Below are 15485 nucleotides of genomic sequence, written 5' to 3'. Positions count from 1 at the left end.
GTATATTGATAACTGTAAACTCTAAATCGGCTGTATTTACGTCAGTATCTGTCGTCAGTCCTTCTTTTATATAATGGCATTTATTATTTTTACTCCTTGAAATACAAGTCAACTGTTATGTATGTCTGTAATAACAAATAAATAAGGAATATTGGTACATAATTAAAATTTTTATTTAGTGGTATATAATGTATAGAAGTGCTAGTACAAATTTTTTTTAAAAGATGGCCAATACACAGATTTTAAATAAAGGTAAATTATTTTATATATTATAATCTTTTCCTTAATTTCCTGAACATATTATGTATAGTAGAAAGGCCCTAGTTTAGAAATAAATAGTAAAGAAAAGAATCTGAAAGTATACATATGGTAGCAATAATGGCTTAGCACTGGGAAATATTTAATCAGGAATTGGAGGGTTAATCCCCGAATAATGGATGACTATTGTACTCCCGAGGTCTAAAGTACGAGAAAGCTCTCTTTACAGGACGGTTTGTACCATTTCATCCTGTCGTGTATTGTCTGTCTCTAACAGTCGGTCATGTTAATAGCTTGCATTTCAAGTAGTGATAGCCCTAAGTGTTTATAGTTCAAACCAAGTGTTGCTTTGTTCCTTCAAAAGTACAGGAGAATTTGTTTTGCAGGATGAAAGGAGAGTGGAGATGAAGAGCAGACAGCTGAGCGAGCTAGAGGCGGCTCACAACAACGCTCGGCTGCTGAGCGAGATGCTGGAGTCGTACAGTCAGGAGACGAGCTCTGCTCAGGACCTGGAGCTCATTAAGGAGCTGCAAGCGAGCTGCTTACGGTTCCGACCCAATGTGCAAAAACTGCTGTCCGAGGTTCATAGTGATGAGAGGCTCTTCAGTGAGTTACATTGTATTGGCTGAGCATTAGCAAAGCTTAAAACACTCTTGGGGATAGAAAAGTTTCATTTCTGTCTGTTCACACAATATATTCAAAACTAAGTTATGAAATTAATAGACTTGAAATTTTGCATAAAGCTTTATATATATATACATATTAGTAGCACTGAGTTTGACGATGGTGCATGTCACTCCATTGGATTTGGCTGAGCATTAGCAAATAATTTACATTGGTGTTACAGTTAATCATGATGTCAGTGAAAAAACAACGGAATAATAAATTTGTGAACAAGCTGAGTACAATCATATGAGATTTTAATGAAACATATGACAATTAACAACATGCAGTTCATACAGTTAATAAAAAACATAATAGTGTGAAAGTCAACATTAAAAGTTAGTAGTAAGATTTGATGTCAACGCACTCTTGCGTTGTAGTATTTTCACTACCTCATTGGAACTTTATTATTATTTTAAACACTACTATGAAACCTATCTCAATGAACAAAAATGTGAATTTATCATGTGGAAAGATGTCTTTGTAAATTTATCTTGGTACTTAAATTTTGCATTAAACTTAATTTTTACTAGACAAGACGGAGTTATATGGTGGTGAATGTTTAACCATTGAATTTGTCTGCCCAGTGGGAATGTAAAAAAATTCGGTGTCTTTATCGAACTAGCGGGTCTGCCGCAGTCAACGTTAAAAATCTTTATATCCGTAGGGGAAGAAGTAATAGTTTTATAATAAAACTAAATAAAATTATGTACCAATTTTCGGAAAAATAAAAACAAATATAAATCATTCACCAATGGCATAACATGAGTTCCAATCGCTGAGCCTATGCAGTTTGTTTCACAAAATATTATTAACACTGACTTACAAAATGTATGTATTTACAAATTTTTATTAACACTGTTTTATATATTTACAATAACGATAGGCTTATAAAAAAAAAATTGGATAGCCCTAATTGCAAATACGTTTGGGCAAACACACTGAATCGCAGCTCTCACACAGAGAACAGACAGTTCTTGATCATTTTCTATTACTCCTGTCACATTTGGTCCTTTTATTTGAACAAACACAATTTTTTATCTTGTTTCCAGGTAATTTGATCAACGAAGAAAAACATCCTGTCCTAGGCCTGCCCATTTTACTGGTGTACTTTTCTGTATTCAGGGCAGTTATCAGTAATCAGTAAAAGACTTTTAAAAATGATTTATTTTGATTATTAAATTACCAATAAACTACAAAATACTATAAACAATTAAATATATATTCCTTGAGCCGTATATACTTTACTGTATTTTAAAACATGGGATTCGTAGACATTAAATTGTCCGTCTGTACGGTTCGCATAGTATTCAGTGAAGGAAACAGGATTTTTCCGGACATTTGCTATCGTTCAGTGAAACAAGAAATCAGTAACATTACGTTTCGAGATCTGCAATCTGATCTCTTCTTCAGGTAAAGAACTAACCTAATACATAATTACAAACTAGGTTAAAATAAACAAATCTTACCAAAGCGTTGTGGCACGCCTAAGTCAGGAATCACAACCTACATGTTGTGTGTCAACTTCACTAACTCTATAAACATGCACTTAATAAAAAACTATACAAAACATTAATTCTTGTTTCACTGAACGATAGCAAATGTCCGGAAAAATCCTGTTTCCTTCACAATCCTTCCATCGTCAAAAATAACCTTCAAACAAAGAAAAGAGTATTCAGTGGACATTATATTGTCAGCCCGGGTGAAAAGGGTTAAGAAAAAGATATTAGAAAGCTCATTTCCATGAAATATATTTTTTTCAATTTATATAAATATAAATTCCCTAAGTCATACATAATTTAGTACAAACATGTCGCTCCCTGAACTATAACTCTTGTATACAACCTACATGTTGTGTGTCAACTTCACTAACTCTATAAACATGCACTTAATAAAAAACTATACAAAACATTAATTCTTGTTTCACTGAACGATAGCAAATGTCCGGAAAAATCCTGTTTCCTTCACAATCCTTCCATCGTCAAAAATAACTGTAAAAGTTTCACATTTGTATCTTCAGCCATTTCCATTTGGTCCTGACGTGGCGTAAATTGCCTACTTTAAATGACTAATTTTACGAGGAGTTTATAAAAAAAGTTTTAATTTTTGGTATTTAGGGCTGTTATTTTAAAAGTATGAATTTAATGTAACAAAACATTTTCCAAACCCAAAATCGATTACACACCATACTGACACAAACCTGAAGTGAAGAGAAGTAAATTGTTCCTGTTTCAAAAAGTTACCATAATCTAACTTGCAGACACTGATTGCATGCCTTTTTTTAGTATTTTTGGAAGGCATTTTCCTGTCTCCCCGATCCATGTACTGCAGTTTGGTCTCGCAGTTCACATACAAACCAAATATTCAAATACAATTTGACCAAATAACGAGTCACTAAGTTCGTCGTACTTACTTACTTACTTACTGCCGTGGCTCTTGGTACCCAAGGTGGTACTTCGCGCCTCGCCAACACACTGCCTCCAGATCTCTCTATCCATTGCATCTTCTTCCCTTCTTCCCAGTTTTCTTATGTCTCTTCTGATCTGGTCTCGCCATCTCAACTTGGGCCTTCCTGGTGGTCTTCTGCCCTCCGGAAAACAAACTTCATGAAAATTGAATGAACTTCAGTAATTAATATACCTTGAAATTGGATATTTAATTAATAATAGCTCGTTAGTTAAGATAACTCTCAGGCAATTCTAAGAGTGAATTTCAAGTTTGTATTTTAGGTTTTTGATCTGTAAGCTGTAAACATAATGACAATTTTGTGTGACTCCAGATGAGGTGTTGGCAGCAAACGATGAGCTAGGGGAGGTTCTGGAGAAGTATGGAGTAGTGATAGTGCAAGGTCTGCCGGCCTCCGCGGTGGGGGGCAACCTGCTGGACCTGAGCTCCCCCCGCCACTGAGAGTCTGCCCCCGCCACCCACCACTCCGGCCCCCGCCTCCGTGTCTCTGCTGTGTGAGCAGCTCACTGACATCAGTATGTACCATTTTATTATTTTATATGAATTGTGCAGTTGGAATAGTGTTTTGTCTCACATAATGATGGTGGAATTGTAATACAATATCATTTCATCAATAGTTTTAAGCCTACAACCCACGGACATGTGTGTCTCAACCGCTAAGTTCTAATTGGTGTATTCGCAAAGGCGTTTTCTGAAGAAAAAGAAACATTTGCAACACATTACACCTGTATTATATATAACTATTTTCAGTAAATTACAAGGAATAATATGTAAAAGTAAAACTTACCAATACCTGTTATGTATATCCTTTAGTCAAAAGTTTGCAAAAATCCAAAATTTTAAAAATATTTTTATATTCCACCACATAAAGGTGGAGTTAATGAAGAAAACACCAGTTACCAATTATAAAATGCTCATAATACTCCAAAATATAATGTGGATTTAGAATGTATACATTCTTTACTAAAAAACCTATAGCAAAAAAACTAGATAAAAATGTTACAATTAATACTATAAATATAAATCAGAAGTTCAGGCAGTGAAAATACTAATGATATCAACACAAATTTCTGTGGAAATAAAATGATATTTCTACATATAGATGTAAAACTACAGTTTTTATTTAACACAACAATATATAGCACAATATGTAAAACTTACTTTATGCAATTGTAACAATGCCATAAGAAATGCAGAACATAATGCTACTTGATCAAGCGCAGTGTAAATAAATCTTGATCGAGGTGTATAGTGGCTCTAGGGTTAAAATTTGTTATTTCAGTACATATTTTTAACACTAAACTTTATTTAATGAGTAAAAACAGAAAAGCCTATTAATGGTGTATAATTGTTGTATTATATCATATCAGCCAAATTTAATTTTCAATACTCAGAACCTACTGATGACAAAAATGTCTTCCTTTGTCCTATAGTCTTTCTCTGTTAAAATGTTTTGTATTGCTAGAAATGACAGCAGTGTCGCAGATTTATATTACATTATCTCACTCGTGTCCTCAGGTATAGATGCTTCTGTTGTGCCAAACCTGGACAGTGCGCTGCCTATACAGCTGTCTTCGTCGATTCTGCCACCCCAACCTCCCCAACCCTCCCGTCACAACAGCCACTTGGGGACTTGGCCTCCCTCGGGGACATCTTCAGCTCCCTCGCCCAACCGGCAGCAGTGCCTATGTCTCCGGTCAGGACAGGTAAGTTCGGTGTTTTTATAGAACTGTTTTTATTTTTGTAATTATCCAAATGAAATGACCTGCTTCATTGGGAAGGGAGGGTTTAGGATGTGCGAGGGATTTCACCACTTCCAATTATTCTCAAACTAATGAAAAATCACTTTTAAAAGTTTAAAACTGTTTTATGTTATATTTTTGTAACAATATTTAATATGATAAGAAGAACAACTTATGAAACAATGATTTACTGTTTGATTACTTTCAAGATTTATTTAGTTTGTAATCCTTGTCAGAATCGTAATTGCTTTAAAACTATTCCCTCAATGACTGATGAATAAAGCACAAAGGTCACAGCATGATTAACCCATAATGAAGCTATGGTAGGAAGGGTTGATTCAATTGAATTTTGAGTTTAGCTCTAGTTCACTTTCCTTTTATTGCAGCGTCTGGTATCTGACACTGTCTCAGACTTGACTCCTCGAGTCTGGTGATCATGTTCGTCTGAAGAGATCCAAAGAAAGTCGACGACGAAGAAGCTCAAAACGAAACATTTTACATTGTTTTGACATCAGAGACATCTATAAATAGGTGGAGCACTAGAAAACTGGAGCTAAACTCAAAATTCAAATGACTAACCCATTGAATACCAATTAAAAGTAAAATATTTATACCTTCAGTACCGTATGAATCTTTTATTTTTCAATGAAAATCATTGTGTAGGTGCTTAGGGTCAATTAAAAATATTAAACTATCGTATAACATTAACCAAAGCTCCAAGATTCTTCATTTATCATGTAACATGTTAAAATAGTATTTTATTATCATATATTATTTATATTTTTTGAATATACAGGTCAGTTAGTAGTTAGTTTTTGTGCGGAAAGATTGAAAACATTATTCCAGATGCAAAGATATTTTGCACTCAAACACTATCTCTGATTTTTTCCATGAGCATTCGTTTAAAGCATTTGGAAGAAGACTCTCTTTAGTTGTAAGAAGTATTTTACTTATAAAATGGCCGCAGTTTCTTTCCCTGTAGTTCTATATTTGACTTTTATAGCAACACAACAGTTGTCAAAATTTGCTCTGCAATATTCTTCCTGAATTCTGATAAGTGTTGTTTTTTGTTTCTAACTAGTTTGGGAACTACACTAGCATTGAATAAAACAACATCAGAGAGTTAAAAAAAAATACTTTTTATAACCCTTTACACTGTGCTGCATTACAGGGAAGGATGACAGTTTTTTATTCTGTTTGTCTACACTCCCGATTAAGTTATTGTATATTACAACAACATTGAGTTACAATGCACTCTATGAGTTGTCCTTGCTTCATTCTCTTTCAAGAGTCAAGAAGCTTTATTGTCATTAAATACAAAATTGTATAATAGACATAGTCATAAACATAGTAAGCATGTACTATAATACTAATATAAGCTAGATTACACTAAAATGCTTTCATTTAAATTATTAACAAATTTGTGGTCTGAAGAAAAATATTAATCTATATCTAGTGGTAAAAATTAAAATTTTATCAAATAAATACATAATTTATTAAATAAAAATGCACAAAATAGGAAGATAAAACAACTTAGTACTATCAGTGTGACTAGAAAGCTTCAATGTTAACACTTAAAATTAAAAACAATTAAAATGATCAATTAAATAATTCTAATAAATAACAAAACAAAGTTACAGACAGATAATAAAAGAAATTTAAAAACAACAAAGTTTACAGTTAAAATATTAAAGTACTTGTATCACAGGCAAAGAATTCATTAACAGTGTTTAAGGGAGTCATCTTAAGCCAATTCTTAAGAACAATTTTAAATTTATTGATAGTTGTTGTCCCATAGCACTATCAGGTAACTTATTGAAAAGCTGAACCTCCATAAAGCAGTGACTTTTTTTAAATTTCTCAAGTCTTACAGGAATTAAATTCAACATATGTTTTGGCCCTTGTGTTGTAGTTATGAATGTCATGACGCATCTCATACTCATTCAGATTTTCTTTAACTTTAACTAAACAATAATATATATATATATACATAGATGGTACAGTCATTATTAAAAACTCTAACTTAAAAATTGGTCTAACAAGATTCTCTACCCTTCACATTCTTGATCAACCGCAAAAGCTTGCTTCTGCCACAGGAAAACTCTTTGGGCTCCACCACTGTTGCCCCACAGAGTTATTCCATATGACAGAAGTGGAGTGGAAAAAGGCAAAAATATGATGTTAATAAATATTCTATTATCTAAAAAATTATCTAAATAGATATATTCTATTTACACATAAACTTAACCTACGCAATAAATAAGTAACCCTAGATAACTTTGTACATAAACTACTTGTGTGAGTATCCCAACTAAGCCTGTCATCCAAATGAACCCCCAACAGCTTAACTGAGTTATTGATATTTGTTACAGCAGAGCTTAAACTAAAATAAATATTTTCAGTTTTATTAGTGTTTATATTTAGATAATTTGCCCTAAACCATTCAAAAGCAACCCTCATGAGCATTACTCTGTACAATGTCTAAGTTAGTTAAATCTTTTCCAAAATTGAGTAAGGTTGTATCAACTGCGTTAAAAAACAGACATGCAGGGTACATTAAACGCAAAATCATTTTATGGCTATAACAAATAAAAAAGGCCCTAGGACAGAGCCTTGAGGGACACCTATTTTAACAGTTTTAAACTCAGATACATGAGAGTCTTGAGCTACCATTTGCCTTCTATTATTTAGATAGGACGTCATTAATTGTAACTCTCTACCTTTGTATACCATAACATTGGAATTTTCTTAAAAGCAAATCATGAGATATACTGTCAAATGCTTTAGACAGGTCAATTAAAGTGGCAGATAATGTTTCCTTATTTTCGAAGCTTCTCAAGATTTTGTCAACAACCAATTCAACCGCATTTATAGTATTTTTACCAGGCAAAAAAACCAAACTGCTCTTTACAAAGAAGTTTGCTCTCTAAAAAGTAGTTATATAATTGCTCTTTCATACAATATTCAAGAATCTTACTAAATATAGGTATTAGCGAAATCGGGCGATAACTAGAGGGGCATGATTTATCTCCATTTTTGTAAACCGGTATAACTTTGACCACTTTAAGAATATCAGGAAAAATACTCTTCTCAAGTATCAAATTAAAAAGAAAAAGTTAAGGGCTCAAGTACAATATATATTATTTCTTTAACTATTTTGTTGGAGAAACCATAAACATCTTCACTTTGTGATGAGCTCAATCTAGAGACCACATTCAAGCACATCACTTGAATATATCTGTCTCCAGTGGAAAATATTATTTCTAATATTTAAATTAGAAGTGTAATGTACTCAAAAATTTTTATAGTAGAGTTATTACAATTACTCACATTAGTTACTCCTTGAGTGATTGTAGAATTAATAAAATAGTCTTATTGAATTAATAAAATAAAACTTTGTGAAACTACTTCATAATCTGGCCTTTTATGATAGGTTGAAAGCAGTGACACATCTTTTCTATCTTTCCATTTCAAGTAGAGAATCTTACTAGATCAAAAGGTTAATTCACCTCTTTTAGCTGAGAAGATTTCAATCCATCAAGGACATTATTTCTGTTCGCTTTTAATATACCGATGACATGAATTGTTCTATGTGTAAGATGAAGAAAAAATTTGGGAGAGCTATACCAATTACCATGAACAAAACTCTACCTTCGTCAAGTAAACTTTTACACAAAATTTAAACACTACCTATACATTTACTGAAAACATATCTGTCTAAATTGTCTCTATACCAGTATAAATCTTGAATATGTGACAATACCCAGTTGCTGAATCACAAACCTTATCACTCTTGATTCCAAATCTGGCTGAACTTCGTCATCGGTAATTAAGCTAATACTAACTGATGACGGGTAATACAAGGTGTGGCTAGAAAATAACCGGATTAGAATTTATGATGCCATAGAACCAGACGCAATAAGGCTGAATATTGTACGGCCGATCGCGTGAATCCCCTTCCCATCCCTAATCGTGTTTCATCTGGTTCCCGTTCTTATACCTCCCTTATCAGTTATAAGAAGTTAATCTCTTGTCTCTACCTCAGTAAAGTGTTAAGTATAAACAAATAGCAGGTAAATGTCAAAGTTCTTTTCAAATTTGGAAAGTCTGTAAGTGAAACATTTGTAATGTTACAATAAGTGTACAGTGATGATTGTTTATTATGAACAAGTGGTTTAAACGATTTAAAGTTAGCCACACAAACACAAGTGGCGACACGCTTTGGCAAACCATCGTCATCAAAAACTGATGCCAACATTAAAAAGATTGGTAACCTTGTTCAACAAGATTGTCGGTTAATTATCAGTGCAATGTCTGAGCTAACAGGAATCGACAAGCAAAGTGTTAGGCAGATTCTCCATGAAAGTTTCAACATGATAAAAGTGTGTCCAAAAACAGTTTCAAGAGTCTCACACCTGAACAGAAGGAAAGCCTTGTGATTTGTGATGACATCCTACAAAACATCGAAAGTGATCCTACCTTCGTAGAAAACGTGATTACCTACCATGTATCTTGGTTTTTTTTTACTTACAATAGTGAAATAAAATGTCAATTGATGCATTCAAAATCCCTGCTTCTCCACGTTAAAAATGCACGAATGACAAAATAAAAATTCAAGGTCACGATAATTGTGTTTTTTATATCAATGGGATCGTGCACGTTGATTAGGGACCAAAGGGGCAGACAGTGAATTAGAATTACTAGATTAGGGTCCTGACTACCCTGAGTGAGCGTGTACAGAGAAAATGGAACGATTTGGAGAAAAAGTCGTGGATCATCCACCAGGACGATGCTCCAGCTCACAAAGCTTTGTCAGTGAAGACATTTTGTATGATCAACATTTTTGATCATCTATCCTACTCACCTGATTTGGCCCCCTGTGACTCTTTTTGTTAACTAAAGTCAAGTCAGCTTTGAAATGGCAAGATTTGAGACAGTAGTAAAAGAAAAAAACAACGGAAGTCGTGAACAACATTACGGAAAATTATCTACAGCATTGTTATGCACAGTAGGAAATTCGCATGGCGAATTAAGCCATTCGTGTAGCGATTAAGGAAGGAGATAACATCAAATTGTAGATGTCTCTAAATCAAATTTGTTTTCAGTCTCAGTCCGGTTATTTTCTGGCCACACCTCGTATACGTCATTGGTAGCCAATCTATTGATAAAACTATTCTGTACAGCAGTAAGTGAGAAGCCTGTTGCCAAGACTGGGCTGGAAGAGTTGGACGCCATCAGTGAAAGCCTGCTGAAACAGAGTTTACCACAGACTGTGTCTCAGCCTGTAATCAAGTGAGTATTGGCTTGTCCTTGGAGTAGAATTGTTAGAGTTGATAAATCATGCAGTTCGGCAGTGTCAATGATTAAGTTTTTGTGCAAGGTTAATTAATATAATATAATAATTAAGAATGGTTGTGTTATTCTTAACAAAGTCATACAAATGCAAAAAAAAATTTAACAGTCTCTAACTTTTCCCACTCCGTAGACAAATATATTACAATGGTAGACTTTTACCAAACGCCAAATACAGTTATATCCGATATTATAGATTGTGTCTCTTGGAGAGGTTTTTAGTTCACAAAAGACCTTTGAAATGCTTGGTGTTCATTCTGTGCTTATCGCGGTTGACAAGGAAGTATTTATAAATGACCTTCACTCTGCGGCAGGGAGAGGGGAGCACCCTTTGTGTAACTCCGACCGCCTGCTCATCAGCTCTGTGTCTCCTACAGAGCCATAACCAAATATATCCGTGGCGTGTATTTCTTTCTCGGTTGACATGAGTGCGCATCTACTACGTATCTCGTTATTATTCATTGTGTGGTAGTGTTATGATTTGTTTTAAATATTTAATAACAAAAATTAGCTTTGAACTTAAAAAAAACCAATTTTCTTTTACTTGTCTTGGCGTTATAGGAAAGTTAATGGATTTACTAGTGGCGTGCGAAGGGTTAAAATAATAGTAAACAATTTAACGTTGCAGTTATAAATTTCTTTAAAATATAACTAAATGAGTATTCATTTTTGATAGATATTAATTGTACTGTTCCATTAAAAAGGTTATAACTGCACTGTAAAAATGGTGAAGTGCTGAAAAATTGTCCTATTTTATTTAATAAAATCTGTGTTAATTTCACTGAAACGTTTATGAGCACTAGCTTTGAAAATTTTCAAAACACACACAAAGAACACACTTTAAGGATTCAGTAAGTCAAATTATTCACATGAATAGTATTGGCTGTATTAAATTTTTTTCAGGGCTCAGACAAAAATTCCGATGAACCAACTGCCATTATCACATCAGGCATCACCTGTACATTCCTCACCTGCCTTGGTACATTCCATCTCACCTCCTTCGAATCCTGTATCCGCCCCTCCACCTGATTCTCTGGACCTGCTGATAGACTCGACTGAGGACCTGAAGGCCCCACCTCAACCCCAGGTCAATGGGGACACACCTGTAGTAGAGGTCACAGCTGAACCCCAACCCCTAGTCAAGAGTGAGGTTTCTATCAGACCCCTTGGACTCGGAGACATCACTGTTCCCCTGGAGACCATCAAGCCAGGTGAGTAGAATTTACTTAGTCAAGAGAGAGATTTCTATCAGACCCCTTGGACTCTGAGACATCACTGAACCCCTGGAGATCATTAAGTCAGGTGGATAGAATTTCCCATTTGATCAGCTGTCAGCCACGAAAAACAGCAGACACAGTGAATTGTGAATGTAAATGTAGAAAATACTAACAACAAGCAAAGTGTTATTTACAAAAGTACAATAATTTTTCAATTAAGTTATCTATTTACAGTTTAAACGTCTATTGCCAATCAGCTGATAATAAATGACTGCATTGGATCTTTGCAGATTGTAGGATATCAGCAAATTCTCAAATCCCAATGTCTGTGAAGGATTCAGTGAATTCAGAATTCAGCAACTTTTAATGATTGTGCATATGGCATTGACGGATTTCATTGGAAAAATTACCGTTGGATTGCTATAAAAGTTACAAAATAGTTAGTACCTTGTTAAATTTTTATAACAGGGTGTAAAACAGCTGATGCCTATCAAAAGACAGAATGTTTGCTGTTCCCGGCTTGTGCAAACCTACTTTTAAAGTGATCATGCTCTTTTATGCATTGACGCATATCATTAAAACAAGTACCATTGGAATTTTAATAAATTGTTGAAATAGCTGGTACCTAGTAAATTTGTATAACTACACTGCTTTTCTTTTTGTTATTTGACTTTAAAAATTTGCAAAAGATGCCATTTTTTTTAATATTAAAGAAAATAACACAATTATTTTCTTTAGTTCTCTTCTTATCTATTCAAACCTTTGTGTGAAAGTTTGGTTTTTAGCTTAAGTAGTTTGAAACATAATAATTTTTCTGTAAAAAATATAAAATGAATACAAAAAAAGCGGCTAACAAAACATATCTAGACCTATGTTTATATGAAATTTTGTTTGAAATGATGACTACTATCACCCATAGAAGTTTGTGAAACCCTTTTGTGAACATCCTGTATATACATATATAATTTTAATCAAAATTTAAAAAGTATTCAGTTGATAAACCATCTTTTCATAGCAAATTAAGAAAAAGTAATAAAGTAGTAGAAGATTTTTGTATGTATTTTTTCTGAAAGTTGATGATGTTCTCAGGAAGCCTACCCCCACTCCCAGTGCTACAGGAACGAGGTGTGGCCGTCACAATACACTTTGCACGAGACAGTCCACGCGATGACGTGTCAGTGTTTGTCGTCACCACCACCAGTCAGAGCCAATATCCAGTCTCTGACTACCTGTTTCAAGCCATTGTTCCCAAGGTAACCCCTCACCTTGTACTAATTGTTTTCTGAAGCTGAATACTTTATATTACACTATCCAATAACAGCTTTATATTACCAAGAATCCAATGGAAAGTTTAGACCCTAGTTTTATTGTCTCTTTCTCTCTCAACCATTATAATTTAGTAAGGCAACTTATAAAGTGAGGAACAAGATATGTTAAGGAACATTAGTTATGCTTTTCCTTGAATTGAGATAAAACTCAATTTCATTTCCATTGTCATTTACTTGAATCTGATTTTCGATCAGGATAGAAAATATTGATTATTTTGTCACAAGATCTTAATAATTATACTTAAAGAGTTTAAGTCAGAACCGGTTCTTCTGCAAGATCCAGTAGTGTGGATATCTGATACGACCATTTATAAAATTTGAAAGTTTGCTAAATTTAGGTTTTAATTTGTGACAAGGTACACTTACATTGCCAACACAAGACATCATGTGAGAACAATTTGCTTATGATTACTTTTTAAATTTTATTATCCTTCATTAAGAAATATTCTTGAAAAAAAAATCTTGTGAGTATTTCAACTAACTGTATCTTAGAATAATCATACTTTTAAATTATCTGCAAATTTAATGTTTCTATAAAGAAACATGTTACAAGTACTATACAATTTGCCATAAAATTTAGAATACACGGGAGATCATGTGTGAGTAAATTGCTGCATGTACTTTTTTAAGCATGTAAATAAAAAAATTTTGAGAGTGGTTGTAATCATAAACTTAAAAATTTCCGAATTGGGTGCAGTTGACAACAGTAGTTGAATTAATTTTAAATGAAAGTGAGCGAAAGACTAACAGATGTCATGACCTTGGGAAGAAGTATAAGAGAAGAGATAAGACGAGTTTCCAAGCTGCTGATATTGTTAATCATAAAATTACTACAGAATTTCAAAAATTCTAGACAACTGCTGCGGGTGAGACTGTTTGCGTGTTAAAGACTGATCTGATATTGTTCTGCATTAACATACCCCTGCTTCACGTATTGTACGAAGTGGGACGTATTGTAAGAAGTTTTTCAGCTAAAACTTCCAATGACATAAATGGCATATCAATGTGGCTTATAAAACAATGTTATCAGCACATATTAACAATTTATTAAGCCCATTGACAAAAATCATAATTTTTTCTTTTGAAACTGGCACATTCCCATCCGCACTCCAATTGGCAAAAGTCATACCTGTTTTCAAATAAGGCGGTCCAAAGATAGCAGATAACTATCGATCAATTTCAATTTTACCTGTTTTTAGCAAAATTTTTGAAAAACTGTTCTTGGACTTCTTAATTTTCTTGACAAACACAAAATTTTGTCTGATCAACAATTTGGTTTCAGACCAGGAAAATCAACTTTTGGAACAATCACACAACTTGTAGATTTTATTGTGGAAGGCTTTGAGACACATCAAAGAACACTCAGTGTCTTTCTTGATCTCTCAAAAGCGTTTGATACTGTTAATCGTGGTATATTGCTACACAAGCTAGAAGGTTGTGGTGTACAGGGGACAGCACACCAGTGGCTCCACTCATACTTGAGCAGCAGAAGTCAATGTGTTCAGGTCCAGAATGCAGTATCAAGTAGTATTAGAATATACCAAGGAGTCCCACAGGGATCAATCTTGGGTCCTGTCCTTTTCTTGATTTATGTGAATGTATGGGAAAAAATTGGGGCCTTATATGGGAAAAATCATTCAATACACAGATGACACGACTCTCTGTTTCCGGGCTGATTCTCTGACTTTGGAGATTCAAACCTTCATTGAACTTGATTGCTGCATTCAAAATTTTACGGTAAATAATCTCAAAACTAATCATGAAAAGACAATATCATCAACTTCTGTTTACGTGGGTTGAATACTTATGAAACCCCAACAGTAATGATGGATAACATTGTTCTGGAAGAAACTGATTCTGATAAATTTCTATGAATACACCTAGATAAAGGGTTAACCTGGAAAGTGTATGCGCTAAATTGGCAACTGGAATTTTTTGTACATCTGATGTCTTAATGATGGCTTACTATGGATTAATATTTCCATACCTGTCGTACAGAATTTCTCTGTGGGGCAGTTGTGCCACATCAAACTTAGAAAGAGTATTCAGACTGCAAAAAAAATCTGTTCAAATCATCGCAAAATTGAACAACAGACAGTCATGTTGAAGTGCCTTCAGGGAGCTCAACTTGCTAACTCTACCCAGCTTGTATATTTTAGAGACTTCATTTTACTGTTGATTTCAGTGTATATTGACACAGGGCAGTGATATACACAGATACGAGACAAGAGCTCGGGGGCGCTTTCGAGCCCGACAGCATAGAACAGCAGCATTTGAACGCCTCCCTTCTCAAGCAGGGATGGGATTGATATTCACGGCGGTGTTGCAATCCTGGGGGTTGATCCCATGAATTATGAATTTTGTGTTTTTGTATGTGTATGAATGTGTGCCTGCGTGCAACTGTATGGAAAGTCGAGTGAATGGATTTAGTTTTTAAGATAAATACTGTAAAAAATTGG

General features: G+C 34.1%; 1 protein-coding gene across 1 annotated transcript in view; it reads left to right on the top strand.

The window, feature by feature from the left end:
• LOC124368322 (ADP-ribosylation factor-binding protein GGA1-like) overlaps positions 1–15485 on the top strand; it is a 36938-nt gene that overhangs the window by 16127 nt on the left and 5326 nt on the right. The window contains exons 5-10 of the mRNA XM_046825596.1: positions 645–864; positions 3701–3820; positions 4956–5093; positions 10313–10421; positions 11385–11692; positions 12788–12951. Coding sequence (XP_046681552.1) covers positions 645–864; positions 3701–3820; positions 4956–5093; positions 10313–10421; positions 11385–11692; positions 12788–12951 — 1059 coding nt within the window. The remainder of the gene's footprint in view (positions 1–644; positions 865–3700; positions 3821–4955; positions 5094–10312; positions 10422–11384; positions 11693–12787; positions 12952–15485) is intronic.

This window comes from Homalodisca vitripennis, chromosome 8 (assembly GCF_021130785.1).
Source record: "Homalodisca vitripennis isolate AUS2020 chromosome 8, UT_GWSS_2.1, whole genome shotgun sequence".
Classification (NCBI taxonomy): domain Eukaryota; kingdom Metazoa; phylum Arthropoda; class Insecta; order Hemiptera; family Cicadellidae; genus Homalodisca; species Homalodisca vitripennis.
Note: the sequence above shows the minus strand (reverse complement) of the source record. Positions and strands in the feature narration are given on the sequence as shown.